Source organism: Anolis sagrei, chromosome 11, assembly GCF_037176765.1.
Source record: "Anolis sagrei isolate rAnoSag1 chromosome 11, rAnoSag1.mat, whole genome shotgun sequence".
Taxonomy (NCBI): Eukaryota; Metazoa; Chordata; class Lepidosauria; order Squamata; family Dactyloidae; genus Anolis; species Anolis sagrei.
Genome location: NC_090031.1, coordinates 26738716 through 26758813, shown reverse-complemented (window position 1 = coordinate 26758813; position 20098 = coordinate 26738716). Strand labels below are relative to the sequence as shown.

Sequence of the window (20098 nt, the reverse complement as noted above, 5' to 3'; positions counted from 1 at the left end):
GATTATCATCATCATCATCAATAATAATAATAATAATAATAATATATTGTTGGACTATATTATTATATCAGTAATAATAATAACATATTGTCAGAATATATTATTATTATTATATCATCATCAATAATAATAATAATAATAATAATAATAATAATTTGTCATAATATACTATTATTATTCTATCATGGCCGGAATCACTGGATTGTTGTGAGTTTTCTGGGCTGTGTGGCCATGTTCCAGAAGCATTCACTCCTGACATTTCACCTCCATCTATGGCAGGCATCCTCACAACCTCTGAGGAGGCCTGCCATAGATGCAGGCAAAACGTCAGGAGATAATGCTTCTGCAACATGGCCATACAGCCCAGAAAACTCATAATAATAAAAATAATGTCTGAATATCCTCTATAGATGGTAATTGTGTTGTTGTTGTTGCTACCCTATTTATATCCAGATCAAGACCCAATTATTTCATCAATAATAATAATAATAATAATAATAATAATAATAATAATAATGACAATAATTGTGATTATTATTGTTATTATTCTGCTGCTGGATCTGATGAACAAATGCACTGCATCCTGTCAGATCCCCAAAATCTGGAGGAAAGCAAGAGTCATCGCCATCTTGAAGCCAGGCAAAAACCGTAATGACCCAAAAAGCTACAGACCAATCTCCCTGTTGTGCCACCTCTACAAAGTTCTGGAGAGACTTATTTTGCATAGAATTATGGAAAAAATAGATCCATGTCTGATTCCACAGCAAGCTGGCTTCAGGAAAGGCAAAAGCTGCACATCGCAAGTGCCGAACCTGACCCAGCACATAGAAGATGGCTTTGAAAGGCAGCAGATCACCAGAGCAGTCCTCATAGACCTGTCAGCCGCTTATGATACTGTAAACCACCGCCTCTTCCTGAGAAAAATGTATAATATCACAAAGGATGACCACCTCACCTGCCTCATAGGAAATCTGCTACAAAGCAGGAGTTTTTTTGTTGGGTTCCAGGGCCACAGAAGCAGATGGTGAAAACAGAAGAACGGCCTGCCTCAGGGGAGCATGCTTGCTTCATCCATGTTCAACATTTACACAAATGACCAGCCACTGTCGGGATGGACAGAGAGTTTCATCTATGCTGACAATCGGGCCATCACTGCTCAAGCAGGGAGCTTTGAGGTAGTTGAACAGAAGCTCTCCAAAGCTCTAGGTGCTCTTACTGCCTATTACAGGGAAAACCAGCTGATTCTGAATCCATCTAAAATGCAGAGGCCTGCTTTTCACCTTAAGAACAGACAAGCATCTTGAGCTCTGAGGAAAACCTGGGAAGGAATCCCACTGGAGGCATTGCAGCACACCCAAATCCCTGTGAGTTACTCTGGACCATTCTCTGACCTACAAGAAGCACTGCCTGAATATCAAGCAAAAAGTGACATCTTCAGCTCATCCCTTGTTTGGGTATCAGCCAGCACGTCAACGACTTAAATCAAGAAATAGTTTTCTAAGATCTACAGAGACACTCGCTGGAACACCTCAGCAAGCGAGAGTCCAAGAGTGACAGGCTCAAACCCAGAACCTCAACCAATGGCTGATACCAAATGAGAGACTCCCCTCTGGGCACACAGAAAACTGGGCGACTTGGAAGGCGCTGAACAGACTGCGCTCTGGCACCACGAGATGCAGAACCAACCTTCAGAAATGGGGCCACAAAGTGGAATCCACAACATGCGAGTGTGGAGAAGAGCAAACCACAGGCCACCTACTGCAATGCACCCTGAGCCCTGCCACATGCACAATGGAGGACCTTCTTGCAGCAACACCAGAGGCACTCCAAGTGGGCAGCTTCTGGTCAAAGGACATTTCATATAATGCCAAGTTTGCAAACTTTGAGTTTGTGTGTTTTTAAAAAAGGCCCATAAACACCTCTGAAGACCCATGGCACACTTCCCCATAGGGCCTCTGAAGACCCATAGATGCCACGAAAGGGTCACAGAACACCTCTGAATGTTCATAAACATCCATGAGACTCTTCCCCACAGAGGCTTCCTCCCTTTGAACACCCATAGACACCTCTAAAGACTCACAGACACCTCTGAATACCCACAGACACCAATGGCACACTTGCTCATGTGGTCTCCATTTATCAGAAGATCCATCGACACTGTTGAAGGCATACAGACATCTCTGAAGACCCACAGATACCAATGTCACACTTCCCCATAGAGATTCCCTTCCTCTGAACACCCATACACATATCTAAAGACTCACAGGCACCTCTGAAGACCCCTATAAACTATGCCACACTTCCACATAGGACCTGCCTACCTCTGAAGACCCATAGATGCAAATGAAAGGCCACGTATATATCTGAAGACCTACAGACTCCTACAGCTCATTCTTCCATAGAGCCTCCCTTCTTCTGAACATGCATATATACCACTAAAGGCCCACAGACACCTATGGCACTCTTCCCCATAGGGTCACCTTGCCTCGAAAAGCCAGAGATGCAAATGAAGGCCCACAGACACCTCAGAAGACCCATGGATGACACTGAAGGGCCACAGACCCTTCTGAAGATACATAGACCTCAATAGCATACCTCCCATAGGACTTCCTGCCTCTGAAGACCCACAGACTATAAAAAAGGTCCACAGATACCTCTGAAGATCCACATATGCCAATGGCATACAGGATTTCCCTTCCTCTGAATACCCATAGACACAATGGAAGACCTACAGATAGCTATGGTTCCCCCAAAGGGCCTTACCTCCTCTGAAGATGCATAGATGACACGGAAGGACCAGACACCTTTGAAGATCCATAAACACCTATGGCTGACTTCCCCTTCAGGCCACCCTGACTTTGAAGACTAATGGACTCTATTGAAGGGCCACAGACACCTCTGAAGGCCCATAAAGACCTATGGCCAACTTCCCCTTCGGGCTTCCCTGACTCTGAAGATTCATGGAGTCCTCTGAGGGGCCACAGGCACCTCTGAAGGCCCATAAACACCTATGGCCAACTTCTTTGACTGAAGAACCATGGAGTCTGTTGAAGGGCGTCTGAAGGTCCATAAACACCTATAGCCAACTTTCTCTTTGGGATTCCCTGACTCTGAAGAATCATGGAGTCTACTGAAGGGTCACAGGCACCTCGAAAGGTCCACAAACACCTATGGCCAACCCCCCCTTTGGGCTACCCTAACTTGAAGATTCATGGAGTCCACTGATGGGCCCAACACCTCCGAATGCCCATAAAACACCTATGGCCGACTTGCTCTTTGGAATTCCCATACTTTGAAGACTCTTGGGGTCCATTGAAGGGCCACTGACACTTCAGAAGGACCATAAACACCTATGGCTGACTTCCCCTTCAGGCTTCCCTGATTTTGAAATAGAGTCCTCTGAGGGGCACAGGCACCTCTGAAGGCCCATAAACACATATGGCCAACTTCTCTGACTGAAGAATCATGGAGTCTGCTGAAGGGCATCTGAAGGTCCATAAACACCTATATCCAACTTTCTCTTTGGGATTCCCTGACTCTGAAGAATCATGGAGTCCCCAGAAGGACCACAGACACCTTTGAAGGTCCTTAAACACCTATGGCTGACTTCCTTGACTCCAAAGAATCATGGAGTCTGCTGAAGGGTCGCAGGCACCTCTGAAGGTCCATAAATACCTATGGTCGACTTCCCCTTTGGGTTCCCCTGACTCTGAAGACTCATGGAGTCCACTGGTCACAGGCACCTCTGAAGGCCCATAAACACCTATGGACAACTTCCTCTTTGGGCTTTCCTGACTTTGAAGACTCATGGAGTCCGCTGAAGGGTCACAGGAACCTCTGAAGGTCCATAAACACCTATGGCTAACTTCCCCTTTGGGCTTCCCTGACTTATGACTCATGGAGTCTGCTGAGGGGCCACAGGCACCTCTGAAGGCCAATGAACACCTATGGCCAACTTCTCAGACTCTGAAGAATAACAGAGTCTGCTGATGGGTCTCTGAAGATCCATAAACACTTATAGCCGACCTTCTCTTTGGGATTCCCTGACTCCAAAGAATCATTGTGTCTGCTGAAGGGTCACAGGCACCTCTGAAGGTCTATAAATACCTATGGTCGACTTCCCATTTGGACTACCCTAACTCTGAAGCCTCATGGAGTCCACTGATGGGCCCAACACCTCCGAACACCCATAAAACACCTATGGCCGACTTGCCCTTTGGAATTCTCAGACTTTGAAGACTCCTGGGGTCCGTTGAAGGGCCATCAACACTTCTGAAGGACCATAAACACCTATGGCCGACTTCCCCTTCAGGCTACCCTGACTTTGAAGACTCGTAGAGTCCTCTGAGGGGTCACAGGCACCTCTGAAGGCCCATAAACACCTATGGCCAACTGCTCTGACTGAAGAATCATGGAGTCTGCTGAAGGGCATCTGAAGGTCCATAAACACCTATAGCTGACTTTCTCTTTGGGATTCCCTGACTCTGAAGAATCATGGAGACCACAGACACCTCTGAAGGTCCATAAACACCTATGGCCGACTTTCCTGACTCCAAAGAATCATGGAGTCTGCTGAAGGGTTGCAGGCACCTCTGAAGGTCCATAAATACCTATGGTCGACTTCCCCTTTGGGTTCCCCTGACTCTGAAGACTCATGGAGTCCACTGGTCACAGGCACCTCTGAAGGCCCATAAACACCTATGGACAACTTCCTCTTTGGGCTTTCCTGACTTTGAAGACTCATGGAGTCCGCTGAAAGGTCACAGGAACCTCTGAAGGTCCATAAACACCTATGGCTAACTTCCCCTTTGGGCTTCCCTGACTTATGACTCATGGAGTCTGCTGAGGGGCCACAGGCACCTCTGAAGGCCCATAAACACCTATGGCCAACTTCTCAGACTCTGAAGAATAATAGAGTCTGCTGAAGGGCCTCTGAAGGTCCATAAACACCTATAGCCGACCTTCTCTTTGGGATTCCCTGACTCTGAAGAATCATGGAGTCTGCTGAAGACACCTCTGAAGGTCCATAAACAGCTATGGCTGACTTCCCCTTCAGGCTTCCCTGACTTTAAAGACTCATAGAGTCCTCTGAGGGGCCACAGGCACCTCCGAAGGCCCATAAACACCTATGGCCAACTTCTCTGACTGAAGAATCATGGAATCTGCTGAAGGGTGTCTGAAGGTCCATAAACACCTATAGCCGAATTTCTCTTTGGGATTCCCTGACTCTGAAGAATCATGGAGTCTGCTGAAGACAGCTCTGAAGGTTCATAAACACCTATGGCCAACTTCCCCTTCAGGCTACCCTGGCTCTGAAGACTCATGGAGTCTGCTGATGGGGCAAAGGCACCTTTGAAGGTCCATAAAGACTATGGCCGACTTCCCCTTTGGGCTTCCCTGACTCTGAAGACTCATGGGGTCTGCTGAAGGGCCACAGACACCTCTGAAGGTCCATCAAGACTTATGGCAGGCTTCCCCTTAGGGCTTCCCTGACTCTGAAGACCTCTAGACCCTGGGGGCTGCAAAGGGACCGGCCATTGGGCCACCACAACATAAAGGAGCTCTATTATGGGGTTGAGAAACACTGGCTTAAAGGGCTGGGGACACAAAGGTTAAGTTGTAGAAAGGACCTGTTTGGAGACCTGGAAATGGAGAGATGGGGGAGAAGAGCGTGCCACCCCTGGCCCAGGTGCTTGCCTTTGGAGAGCTCTGCCTGGCCACGCGGCTGCCAGCGGAGACTGACTGTGCGGCACGGCGCTGGCTGGGCGTCCTCTTCGCTGATTGGGCTCCGGGGCGAAGCAGCAGCCAGACGGGGCTTCCTTCCCCCTCCCCGAAGGGCCCCCTCCCTCCTTCCCTTCCTTTCCTTTCCCAGCCTCCCTTCCCGGCCTCTCCAGCCCGGGTTTTCCAAGCAACGCGGATGGGGAGCCCCGCCAAGGAGGGGAGCTGAGCCCGGGCTCTCCTTCTTCTTCCTCCGTTTGCAGCAACGGCGGAGGAGATGGACGCCAAGCCGGGCCCCACATCCACCCCCAGGGCCGGGGGTCCTTTTCCTTGGATCCTTGGGGAGCCCTGGGCTGAGATCTTGGCGACCTGATCCCCTTCTGGACTCCTCCTGCTTCTTCCTTCCATCCGCCATCCTTTTACGCACCAAGGAAGAGTGTGTGGGTCTCTCTCTCTCTCTCTCTCTCTCTCTCTCTTTCTCTCTCTCTCTCTTTGGGGAGCGTGTGGGAGGGGGTTTCCAATTGGGGAGGGGGTCGGGAAGGAAAGGGGGGGGGGTCTTCCCTCCAAGGAGCACCTGCTTCCGTCCCTTTCTTTGCTGGGTTGAGTCCAAGCCAGGACCGCTTTTGGTGTGCCATCAGGTCACCTCTTTTGGATGCTCTCCTCTGCAACCCTTCAAGCTCTTGAAGCAGAACCATCCAGACAAAGCAAAGCTTGAGATTGGGACAGAAAGCCTCTTATTGTCATGATCCCTCCATCTTTATCATCATCACTCCATCTTTTCTTCCCCTAGCATGGCCTTCGGGTCTCCTCCAAAGCCTCCTCCAAAGCCAGCTCCTTCTGGGCACGTTTGGGACCCTTTCTTCCCCCTTCTCCGTTCTTCCTAGGACATCCCATGCCCTTTTGAGCCAACCGAGGACAATGTTGTGATGTTGGAGGTGGCTTAAGGCTCTCCACATTGTTGGTTCCAAGCTCAGGGCCCACCTAACGCTCCAGATTGGGAGAGTGAGTCACGACAACAACACTGCACCGTTGGTTCCAATCTCTGGGCCCACCTCAAGCTTGGGCCAGATCGGGCGGGTGAGTCACGACGACGACAACAACGCTGCAGTCGTGGGTTGCTTCCCTGTGGATCGCATTTGGAACAAGAAGCCCACAGCATCAAGGACTGAAAGAACGAGAGACCGATACCAACCTTGACCCCAAAGCCCCAAGGATGTTATAATGGATTTGGAGACGTTCCTTTGGGGATCTCCAGACAGCAATGCCTGGATTGTTTACAAGTTGACTGTTTTGCCTTTCTTTAATCCCACCTTCCCATCTGCAAACTTGTGAAAGAGCCCAGCTGTCCAAACGGTGGACCTGCCAAGGACAGGCAATGTGTGCTCACCTTGAGGGCCCACCACCTACTGCTGTTGCTGAAACCAGGTGGAGAACGGGCCCTTCTGCTTCTGTTCCCACCACTGCTGTGGGTTTGGTCTCGCCGAAACAGTAACCCAAGGTGGACCTCGTTCTTTGATGGCTTCTCTGCGGAGAGTGAAAGTCTTGCTGGTCTTGAACCTCATCGCCGTGGCGGGCTTTGTCCTCTTCCTGGCCAAGTGTCGGCCCATCACGGCCAAACATGGGGAGGCCTTCCACGAGGTGCGGCCCAGAGCGGGAGCCGCCAATCTCTCCAACATCCCCGTCCAGGACACCGTCTTGAAGAGGCTGTCCCTCCTTGAAGACATTGTCTATCGCCAACTCAACGGTAGGTGGGCTCCTTCATGGGTGGGATTGTCTGTTTCACACTTAGATGGAGGAGGTCCAAGGTGCCACCTTTGATCTCCATGTCCAGTTTTAGTTGGGGGAAAAGATGTTTCCATGAGATTTGAGATGACCATTGCACTGGTTGAAAATGCAGAAAGGACTGGATATTATGTTGGTGTTTCCATTCAGTGCTGGAGACATTCCTTACACAAAATGCTCCATTTGACAGTGGATTGTGTTGGATTCTCCTTCTTGGATGGGCTTGGATTAGTGGTTCCCAACCTTTTTTTTGACTAGGGAACATATTGACCAGGGACCACTTTGACCAGGAACCCTTTGAGTAGGGCCTACTTGAGTAAGGACTACTTGACCAGGGACCACTTTGACCAGGAACCACTTTGACCAGGAACCACATTGACCAGGACCACTTTAACCAGGGACAATATTTACTAGGGACCATATTTACCATATTTACCAGGAACTACTTTGACCAGGGACCACATTGACCAGGGACCACTCTCCAACATTCGTACCAAAAGGGTTACGAATCAGTTTTTGATTAGGTTTGGTTATTTGGGGTGCTGATTCAGAAAATATGCATTGAATAGACCACATCAGCTCTAGTTTCCAATACAGAACATATCCCATCCAGTAGTCACCATCTGCTTGCACACAGAAAACCATATTTAATAAGCCTCGGCACTATGAGAGGGTTTCACGAGACCAGTCGCTCTCGTCGCAAGAGTGTAGTAACTGTGAGTCCGCGGACCATATTTTAGTAGTCCACAGATCACAGGTTGGGAACCACTGGTTTAGATTGTGCTTTTCCTATGTGGCAGAGGGTTGGTTTGGATGGCCCTTGGGGTCTCTTTCAATTATGCTTCTATGACTCAACATCCGTTGATGTTAACGGAACTACTTCTTAGCTGTGTAGATGTATGGTGCTTCTACATCAGGTATGGGCAAACTCCGGCCCTCCAGGTGTTTTGGACTCCAACTCCCACAATTCCTAACAGCCTACCGGCTGTTAGGAATTGTGGGAGTTGGAGTCCAAAACACCTGGAGGGCCAGAGATTGCCCATGCCTGATCTACTCCAACTTTTGGTCTTCCAGATGTTTGGGACTCTACTCCCAGAAGCCCTGACCAGCTTGTCCAATGGTCAGGGATTCTGGGAGCTGATGTCCATCCGAAACATCTGGAGGAACAAAGTTTTGAACACCACTGCTGTAGAAAGAATGCAGTGTGACCCAGCACTTGGACTGCCATGGCTCAATGCTGCAGCATCTTGCGTAGCCCATGCTAGCATTGGTGAATGCGCTCCGTTAACATATGTTTTCATAACATATATTCTTTGCATGTGTCAGGTGTGTCTGAAGTTCATAGGAAGTCTTTCTCTGTCAGATGGAGGGTGGGAGGCATTGTGTTGACTTCCCTAAAGTTTGTGGTGTGACTTGGAAACTCAGGATGCATTTGTTTATGCATGTTGTGCATTAGTTTTTGAACTTGGCCCAAGACCATTCACTGAATTTCCTAGCTCATGACGGACTTGGTCCTAAGCTCCTAAGACTTGGTGTACATCAGTGTTTCTCAACCTTCCTAATGCCGCAACCCCTTAATACTGTTCCTCATGTTGTGGTGAACCCCAACTTGCTACTTCATAACTAATGTTGCTACTGTTATGAATCATAATGTAAATATCTGATATACAGGATGTATTTCATTCCCTGGACCAAATTTGGCACAAATACTTGAAAGGTCCAAATTTGAACACTAATGGGGTTTGGAGGGAGCAATTGATTTTGTTATTTGGGAGTTGTAGTTCCTGGGATTTATAGTTCACCTACAATCAAAGAGCATTCTGAACTCCACCAATGATGGAATTGAACCATACTTTGCGCACAGAACTCCCACGACCAATAGAAAATACTGGAAGGATTTGATGGGCATTGACCTTGAGTTTTGGAGTTGTAGTTCATCTACATCTAGAGAGCACTGTGGACTCAGACATTGATGGATCTGGATCAATCTTGGCATGGATCTTCAATATGCCTAAATGTGAACACTGGTGGAGTTTGGAGAAAATAAATCTTGACATTTGAGAGTTGTAGCTGCTGGGATTTGTAGTTCACTTACAATCAAAGAGTATATAATTGGGCCAGACATTCCACAGAGAAGTCCCATGACCAAAAGAAAATACTGTGTTTTCTGATGGCCTTTGGTGATCCCTCTGACACCCTCTTGCCACTCCCCAGGGGTCCTGACCCCCAGGTTGAGAAATGCTCCTCTGGGTCTTCGGTGTGACTCTGTGGTTATGTTGGAGGACCTAGAGATTCTGAGAGAAAGCTCTTCTTGTTTTCCCAAATTACCTTCCAGTTCCCACTCAATATCCAATTCTGCAACTTTTGGGATTCCTCCTGGTCTGATGCCACTGTTTCTGTATTTGCTCAGGGTACATCTACACTGTACATTGAATGTTGTTTAACTCCATTTGAACTGCCTCAATAGTGCAGCAGGTTACACCACTAGCTGCAGGAAATCTGCTGATCCAAGGTTTAGCAGTTCAAAACTGCAAGTTGGGGTGAGCTCTCAGCCATCATCCCTAGCTTCTGCCTTCCTAGCAGTTCAAAACATGTTATGCAAGTAGATCAATAGGTACCGTCTTGGCGGGGAGATAAAAAGGGCGCCCCATGCAGATATGCAGATATGATGGCAAGGATTGGAGAAGTCTATGGACTTGGAAAATTGGGGCAAGAGCACCTCCCCATGGCCAGAGTTGAGCATCTCCTCCAGACGCAGGAAAGGGGGAGGCCTTTACCTGTGTCTGTGTATTGTATGTCGTTGCTTACTGTGTAAACAAAGCACTGAATATTTTCCTATATATGTAGAACTGTAATCCACTCTGAGTCTTTCCGGGGAGATAAAGCAGAATATAAATGAAGTGTGTTATTATTTGACACAACAAGATTAGTACACAAGATCACTATGCTGGCTTTTGTATTCAGTCGCTATTATTGTTATTGTTGTTATTGTTATTATTGTTAATGTTATTATTATGTATTATTTTTATTTTTATTATTATTATGTATTATTATTACTATTACTATTATTGTTATTATTGTTTTTATTATTATTTAAAACACAACAAGATTAGTACACAGCAAACAAGATCACTATGCTGGCTTTTGTATTCAATCACTATTATTGTTATTGTTATTGTCATTGTTATAGTTATTATGTATTATTATTACTATTACTGTTATTATTATTATTATTATTATTATTATTATTATTATTATTATTTGAAACACAACAAGATTAGTACACAGCAAACAAGATCACTATGCTGGCTTTTGTATTCAATCACTATTATTGTTATTGTTATTGTTATTATGTATTATTATTACTATTACTGTTGTTGTTGTTATTGTTATTATTTGAAACACAACAAGATTAGTATACAGCAAACAAGATCACTATGCTGGTTGTTGTTTTGGATCACATGACAGACATTTCCCAAGTGTCTAGGACTATTATTATGTATTATTATTATGTATCATTGCTATTATTATTATTATTATAGAATCATAAAATCATTGAGTTAGAAGAGACCTCATGAACCATCCAGTCCAACCCCAGGAAAATCGTATTCAGAGCACCCCCGACAGATTACTATTACTATTGTTATTATTATGTATTATTACTATTATTGTTATTATTATGTATTATTGTTGTTATTGTGATTATTATGGCTTTATTTGTCGTGTCAGATCATGGCTCATTGCTATTGAATCATAGGAGCTATCATTTTACAAGGTCTTTAGCCTTCTCTGCCAAAGAGTGCTGGTTTCTCCCCAAACTACAACCCCCAGGACACCATAGCATTACATTGTGTCAAACTGCATTCATTCTGTAGTGTGAATGCACTCGTATGTTTATGTCCGACATTGATTGTCTTGTACATTAGAGAATGATGAGTTTGGCTTGTAATCCGGATTTTCTTCTGCAGTCACCTTAACCAACAATGGATATAATAATAATAATAATAATAATAATAATAATAATAAGTCTTTATTTATATCCCACTTTTCTCTCTCATGGGACCCAAAGCAGCTTACAACATATTAAAATCATGTAAACAACAACCCATATACATTGATAATAAGTATATTTCCTAATATCCCATTTTCCTTTGACTCAAGTGTTAAGCTCTTTCATAGAAAGCAAGCATTCAGAATAAGCTTTTCAGAATTTAAACAATTACGTTTAAGCGGCGGCACGACTGCAGTCGCTTGCAGAGTCGGCTCTTGTGTTTATTTCTGGCTCTGTAGGTTCAGCTTGCAAAACACAAAAGACCTCCAGCCAGAGGAAACCTTGATTAGAAATGCAAATGTACTTGTGCCAAGAGACTGCGATTTCAAATTGGTGTGGTGAAGCATTGTTATTACAATAGATTCTCAGTTAACCGGAACTCCAGCAACCAGAACTCGCAAGCAACCGACAAAGATAGAAGAAATAATTATCTATCTATCTATCTATCTATCTAGGCCAACATACCCGTGTTTATCTGTTTGTACCACAAAGGCAGTTGCTAGGTGAAGTGGTTCTCTCTCTTTCTCTCTCACACACACATATACACACACACACATACATATACATACATATATACATACACACGAGCTTGGGTACCCAATGGTGCCCATGTTATTTTAAAAAAAAAGGCATTGTTTGTTTTGGGGTCTTAGTTAATTGGAAACACTATTTCTTAGGAGCGTGCCAAATGTGGTCCAGGTCCATTATCAAAAAGAGTCACAGTGTTATGCCTTGACGCAGGGTGAACTACAACTTCCATCTTGTTGAGTCAGTCCCCCAAACCCCTCCAGTCTGTTCAGTTGCTTATCAATTCCTCCTTGTTTGCTGTGTCCCGTAGGAAAGGGTAGGAAAGGGTTAAGGGAAAGCCAGTGGGTGGGGTCATGCAAATTCCACACCAATGGAGAACCCTGGGATACCTGCCTGTGGTGGAGGAAACAGATCAAATCTAGGATGAAATTGGAACTCACCCTTGGAACTCGATATACATATATAGCATCCCTACTTTGCGGATTTTCACTTTTCGCGGGTGGTCCTGGAACGTAACACCCACGATAAGTGAGGGAACACCACACACACACACACACACACACACACACACACACATGCTCTATCTTCCCGAGGGACTCAGAGCAGATTACAAAATACATGTATGGCAAATATTCAATGCCACTTTACAACTGACAACAAAGACAGACAGTACACAGACAGAGGCAAAGGCTTCCACCTTTCTATCTCTGGCATCTGGATCCCCCGGTGGTGCAGTGGGTTAAACCCTTGTGTTGGCAGGACTGACAGGTCACAGGTTCAAATTCCGGGGAGAGCGCGGATGAGCTCCCTCTATCAGCTCCAGCTCCACATGCGGGGACATGAGAGAAGCCTCCCACAAGGGTGGTAACACATCAAAAACATCCGGGCGTCCCCTGGGCAACGTCCTTGCAGACGGCCAATTCTCTCACACCAGAAACGACCTGCAGTTTCTCAAGTCACTCCTGACATGGCAAAAAATAACATAAAATCTGGAGGCTCTGCTCAACTCCAACCATGGGGAGGTTCCCTTCTTCCATTTTCCATGTCGAGGGGCCTGTTGTCAAAGGAAGTCTTCCTGATTGAATCGCCATCATTTCTGCATGGGCGCCTTTTACCTCCTCGCCAAAGCGGTACCTATTGATCTACTCCCATTATTGTTTTCAAACTGCTAGGTCAGCAGAAGCTAGGGCTAACTGTGGGAGCTCACCCCAATGGAAGGTTGGCTTGAACTGCCAACCTTCCAGTCGGCAAGATTTTCTGCAGCTGGTGGTTTAACCTGCTGTGCTAATGATGTCACTGGATTGGCTGTTGCTAGGTGAAGTGGCCTCCTGTGATGTTACCAGAGGGAAAAGGGTGACATGGATATGAGAGGAAGGAAAGAGCTACAAAGAACGCAATGTCGCCATTAAAGCATTGTGAGGTAGGCCTTCTCAGATCTGGAGAAGGGAGAAAGTAGGCGGGTAGCAGTCCCAATGACACCTGGGCATATACGTCGGGTATATATGTTATGACTTTAGATTGAAATATTTATATAATACAGCAGAACTGTGTTATGTTGAGTTGTGTTTGTCTTTATTGGCCTTAATTTGCTTTGCATTCCAGTATTTCAATATTAATATCAAGTCAAGAGTTGTTGGTATGGTATAGTATGGGATATAATACTAGTTAGGCCTACTTGTAATGGTAACTGGCAAGCAACCAGAAACTACATGTTTCCCACATCTACCAATCTCCATGGGTGCCTGTTAACTGATAGCCTACTGTATTATTATTATTATTATTATTATTATTATTATTATTATTAATCACCCCGCTTTCCTCTGCAAACAGTTCCGTTTCCAACCCACAACATATAAATATTGAAATAGTATTGACCATAGAATTGCATTAGTCGAAATCAAATGGTTAATCTCAGTTGCTGGATTGTAGGTCAACCATTAGCTAAACCCCATGGCTTCAAGGCTCTCGTTGCGATTTGCAATTGGATTGAGGCCATTATGCTTCGACATGGCAGCATAAACAAGGTTGTGTTGTTTTCAAGTCACATAGTTTGTAACCTGGAGCCGATCTGTTTTGCATTTTATTGAACATGTCGCCTTCGGAAAAATAAACCTTTCTCTGTGTTTGCTCACAAGTTCCTAAAAAAAATAACAAATTCCAAAAAGAAGCTTAACAGAAATGGTTACGACGTGGAAGGAAATATATAATGCACATAAAACCTCTTCCTCGACAGACACTCAGTAGGAATTTGGCAATTCACTGGAACAATTTCTTTTTCTCTATTTTTGTGTTTCCTGAAATTTGCTTCGAGAAACACAATGCCCAAATCTGGTCTTCTGATCTGAACTCTTTCTCTGTTTGCTAAGGATGCGACTACACCAGGCATGGGCCAACTTTCTAACTTGGGGGTTGCATGCTAACACTCCCTGCTAGGAAGACTGGCAGGAAGGGAAGGAAAGAGAAGAGGAAGGAAGGACAGAAGGGAGGAAAGGAAGGATGGAAGGAGAAAGAGGGAGAGAAGGAGGAAGGAAAGAGAAAAGGAAAGAAAGGCAAAAGGGAGAGAATGAGGGAAGGATGAAAGTGTGGAAGGGAAGAATGGAATGAAGGGAAGGAGGAAGAAAGCACAGAAGGGAAGAGAGGAAGGAAAGAGAGAAGGAAGGAAGGACAAAGGAGGAAAGGAAGGATGGAAGCAGAAAGAGGGAGAGAGGGAAGGAAGAGGTAAGGAAGGAAGGATGAAAAAGTAGAAGGGAAGGATGGAATGAGAAAGGGAGAGAAGGAGTAAGGAAAAACAAAAGGGAGAGAAGGAGTAAGGAAAGACAAAAGGGAGAGAAGGAGGGAAGGATGAAAGTGTGGAAAGGAAGAAGGAAAGGAAGGGAAGAAGGAAGGAAAGAGAAGAGGAAGGAAGAACAGAAGGGAAGAGAGGAAGGAAAGCGATAAGGAAGGAAAGATAAAAGGGAGGGAAGGATGAAGGGTGGAAGGGAAAGATGGAAGAAAGAGGGAGGAAAGAGGGAAGGAAGGAAGGATGAAAGAATGGAAGGGTGGAATGAGAAAGAGGGAGAGAAGGAGGAAGGAAAGACAAAAGGGAGAGAAGGAGGGAAGGATGGAAGGGAAGGAGGAAGGAAAGACAGAAGGGAAGAGAGGAAGGCAAGAGAGAAGGAAGGAAAAACAAAAGGGGGGAAAGATGAAAGGGTGGAAGGGAAGGTGGATGGATGGATGGAAGGAAGGAAGGAGGGAGGATGGAAAAAGGGAAGGAAGGAAGGATGAAAGGCTGGAGGGAAGAATGGAAGGAGAAAGTGAAAGAGAGTGAGGAAAGAGGGAAGGAAGGAAGGATGGAAGGAGAAAGAGGAAGAGAGGAAAAGGACGGAAGGAAGGATGAAAGGGTGGAAGGGAAGGATGGAAAGAAGAAAGGGAAGGAGGAAGGAAAGAGGATGGAAGAAAGGGTGGAAGGGAAGGATGAAAGGAGAAAAAGGTAGAGAAAGGAGGGAGATAAGGAGGAATGAAAGAGAGAAGGAAGGAAAAACAGAAGGGAGAGAAGTAAGGAGAAAGAGAGAGAGGAGGGAAGGATGAAAGGGTGGAAGGGGAAAGAGGCAGGGAAGGAGGAATGGGAGGAAGAAAGGAAGGAAGGAAGGAAAGAAGGAAGGAAGGAAGGAAGGAAGGAAGGAAGGAAGGAAGGAAGGACAGGATGGTGCGAGAGAGGAGGGCCTGAGAACCCCCACCCCCACCCCCCCCCCCCACCCCCGGCCTGGGTTTGCAAATACCTGATCCACACTCTGAATTTATTGCAGTTTGACCCCACATGAACTGCCAATGAAATCGAGAGAGTTGTTATTTATAAAGTCTTAGCCTTCTCTGCCCAAGAGCGCTGGTTTTTAAACTACAGCTCACAGGAAGCCATCACACTTAGCCATGGCGGTTAAAGTGGTATCAAACTGCATTAAATTGACAGTGTATATGCACCTTAATAGAGTTGTGAGTGTATTTCATGTAGAGGGCTTTTGGAATTAGGTTGGCTGACATTTGTCGTAGATCTCCCAATTGGGTGCCGGAAATAATATCTGAGCTCTGAAAGGAGTCAGAAAATCTGAAATCCCTTTGCTTTGCATTCTTGCGGGCGACCAGGGAGCTGTCCAGAGAAATCGCAACGTGGATAGTGCTGAAAGCGAATTGCAACGAAGGCTTTTTCCCTTTGCTTGGCAAGCATACATGCCAGAGTTTGGTCTAGTTCATTAAAGTGGCATCATGCAAACTTTCAAGAGGAGCCTGAGAGAGAGAGAGAGTGAGCATTGGTTGCTATTGCCTTCTCCGAACCATGTGTTAAGGGTTATCTATTTTTAAACAGTGGAGGCGCATCAGACAAAGTGGGGAGTCTCGGCTTTTTAAGGCAAAGCAGATGTCTACCTATAAGGAAGCTGAAGGTTGGACCAAGTGCCATTGGTGGTTTGGTCTTTGGAGATGCAAAGGGACATACACCTTTTCATGCGCAGAGATGCAAAATACTCTGGTGGAGAACAGAAGAAGTCCTTGGTTGGAAAACATAAAAAGAAGAATAAAAGATTCAGTTGTATGTGTATGTGATTTAGTGAACCTGATCAACTCTATCTTGACATCTCACAATGGCCTGTATTGTTTTCTGAACTTAGTTAGAATATTGATTGAAATATTGCTAAAAATGCTTTAAAAACAATATTATGTGCCGAGAACCTATAACCTGTAATGGCTACATACAATGCCAACATAGTACATAATACACAACTAGCTTGGCGCAGGACTGGGCTGTGGCGCAGCTAGTTAGTAACCAGCTGCATTAAATCACTACTGATCGAGGGGTCATGAGTTCAAAGCCAGCCTGGGTCAGAGTAAGCTCCCGACCATTAATAGTCTAGCTTGCTGTTAACCTATGCATCCCAAAAGACAGTTGCATCTGTCAAGTAGGAAATTTAGGTACGGGGAGGCTAATTTAATTAATTTAACTAATTTATGACAACATAAAACCTTCCAGCCGTGTATGTAATAATGAGGAAGTACGCCATCAAAGGACCCAGTGTCATGAGTGAACGGTGAAGCGACAGCTCCCCCTGAGGCCGGAACTGAGCATCCTCTCATGAAGCCGGAAAGCTGGAATGTTAAATTGCCTCAGTGTCTGTCTATATATGTTGTATGTCTAATGGTATTGAATGTTTGCCATGTATATATGCACTGTAATCTGCCATGAATCCCCTGTGGGGTGAGAAGGGCGGAATATAAATACTGTAAATAAATAGCTTGGGTACCCGGCATTTCCCGGGTTATTAGAAGAAGTCATTTTTTATATAGTTTTCAAAATGCATAAGGTTGTGAGTGTACTACAATTCACATCATGCCAGATTAACTGCCTGAAACTATAGCAACTTTGTTGGGCAAGTTTGCTCTAGATGCATCATTGGTGGAGTTCAGTATGCTCTCCAGCTGCAGGATGAATTATAACTCCCACTATGGTGATTCAATTCCCTGAAACCCCTCCATTACATTGAGTTGGTCATGGGGGTTCTGTGTGCCCAGTCTAGTCCAGGTCCATCATTGGTGGGGTTCAGAGTGCTCTTTGATTGCAGGTGAACTATAAATCCCAGTACCTACAATGGCTATAAATCATGGTGAATTCTCCCCCAAACCTCTTCAGTATTTTTCTTTGGTCATGGGGGTTCTGTGTGCCAAATGTGGTCTAGGCCCATTATCAGTGGAGGTCACAGTGCTCTTGACTTGATGCAAGGAGAACTACAACTTCCATCATGTGGAGTCAATCCCCCAAACTCCTGCTTTTGGACATGTTCACAGCGCTCTCTATAATCTGCAATGTTATTGGATGGAGGGTTTTGGTATCTCCTGAGTAGTGGGAGCTATAGCTGTTTGTGGGGGCAGGAGCAAAAGAGGCACACACATACATATTTTCACTTTTATTATGTGTATAGATAATGGTAGAGCATTTCAGTTTCTACCATTTGCTCTTGCCCTTGTTGACAGAACGAAATTTGTCTCGCTGAGATGTTAGGTCATCTAGCAAAGCATAAGTCAATACACGGAAAGATTGGGTCGATCCATTGAAAATTATTTCCAAATCTCTTATTGGTTTAGTTGATCTTAAAGCACGATTAGACAAATCCGGAGAGGATTGCTCTGTCAGCAGCTATTAACTGCAGTATCTGAATTGAGCTTTCTAGTTCCATCTGTTCTTATTATGGAGAACAGAGTGATGATGTTTGTGGAGAAATTACTATGTGCAAAAGAGGAGTTTAGCATCCGCTTGCTGCTCCGGATGGGATCAAGGATAAATGGTCCATGTAGGTATGCTATCGATAACTCCATCAATTATTTTGCCCATAGATATGCTTCCTCCAACTCCTCTCTCCAAGATGTCCTTTTATTGAATGGGCTTCCTTTTTACCTACTTAGGGAGAAGAGATAATAAACTTGTAATCTCACCTGAAGATTGATGTAGAGCAGTAGTTCTCAACTTTCCTAATGCCGTGACCCCCTTAATACAGTTCCTCATGTTGTGGTGACCCCCAACCATAACATTATTTTTGTTTTGCGACTTCATAACAGTCATTTTGCTACTCTTAGGAATCATCATGTAAATATCTGATATGCAGGATGTATTTTCATTCAATGGATCAAATTTGGCACAAATACCCGATACGCCCAAATTTGAATATTGGTGAGGTTGGCGGCAGGATTGATTTTGTCATTTGGGAGTTGTAGTTGCTGGGATTTATTGTTCACCAACAATCAAAGAGCATTCTGAACCCCACTAACGATGGAATTGAACCAAACTTGGCACACAGAACTCCCGTGACCAACAGAAAACACTGGAAGGGTTTGATGGGCATTGACCTTGTGTTATGGAGTTGTAGTTCACCTACATCCAGAGAGCACTGTGGACTCAAACAATGATAGATCTGGACCAAACTTGGCACGAATACTCAGTATGCCCAAATGTGAACACTGGTGGAGTTTATAAACCTTGCCATTTGTGAGTTGTAGTTGCTGGGATTTATAGTTCATCTGCAAACAAAGAGCATTCCGAACTCCACCAACGATGGAATTGAACCAAACTTGGCACACACAACTCCTATGAGCAACAGAAAATACTGGAAGGGTTTGGTGGGCATTGACCTTGTGTTATGGAGTTGTAGTTCACCTACATCCAGAGAGCACTGTGGAATCAAACAATGACCAAATTTGGCATGAATACTCAATATGCTCAAATGTGAACACTGGTGGAGTTTGGGGAAAATAGACCTTGACATTTGGGAGCTATAGTTGCTGGGATTTATAGTTCACCTCCAATCAAAGAGCATTCTGAACCCCACCAATGATAGAATTGGGCCAAACTTCCCACACAGAACCCCCATACCTTGAAGGTACTTCCTGGCATAAGACTCCCTCCAGCCCTGCGCGCTCTCCCTCACCTGCACATAACACCACGCTGCCATGCCCTGAGCACTCCTGCTCCCCCTCCCCAGTTGATGTCTCCGAAAGAGCCCTCCACTTAGTTCAGAGGCTGGACAATCACATCGGAGGAGGGCTTTTGGTGCGAGAATTCGCCATCTTTTTCCAAAAAGGAAGAGAAAGACAGGCAGAGAGATCTTCAGCCTTCTCTGCCAAAGTGGTTCCTAAGATCATCAGAAATATATGTTTTCTGGTGGTCTTTGGCAACCACTCTGACACCCCCTTGCGACTCCCCAGGGGTCCCGTCGCCCAGGTTGAGAAACGCTGATGTAGAGGATAGCACTGAAAAGAATAACAACTGGGAGGAAAGGAGAACATCAACTCCATGTAGAGTCTTTGCAAGTTGCAGGAACAAATCAGTTGGAGCATTTCCCTCTCTTTATTATCTGAGCTAGAGATTTGGATACAACTCTGGTCCTCTTGTACTTCACTGAGACACACAAACATTGGGAAAGTTTCATCTTCAGCTCTTGTTTTGAAGCTCATAGCTCGTGCTGGCAGCAATTTCTTTGACTAGCCATAGTCCCATAACCA

General features: G+C 45.2%; 1 protein-coding gene across 1 annotated transcript in view; it reads left to right on the top strand.

Moving 5' to 3' along the window:
* Window positions 1-5778: 5778 nt before the first annotated feature.
* Window positions 5779-20098, top strand: part of GALNT17 (polypeptide N-acetylgalactosaminyltransferase 17) — a 37007-nt gene continuing 22687 nt past the window's right edge. Inside the window, exon 1 of the mRNA XM_060756943.2 lies at window positions 5779-7462. Coding sequence (XP_060612926.2) covers window positions 7234-7462 — 229 coding nt within the window. The 5' untranslated portion in view covers window positions 5779-7233. The remainder of the gene's footprint in view (window positions 7463-20098) is intronic.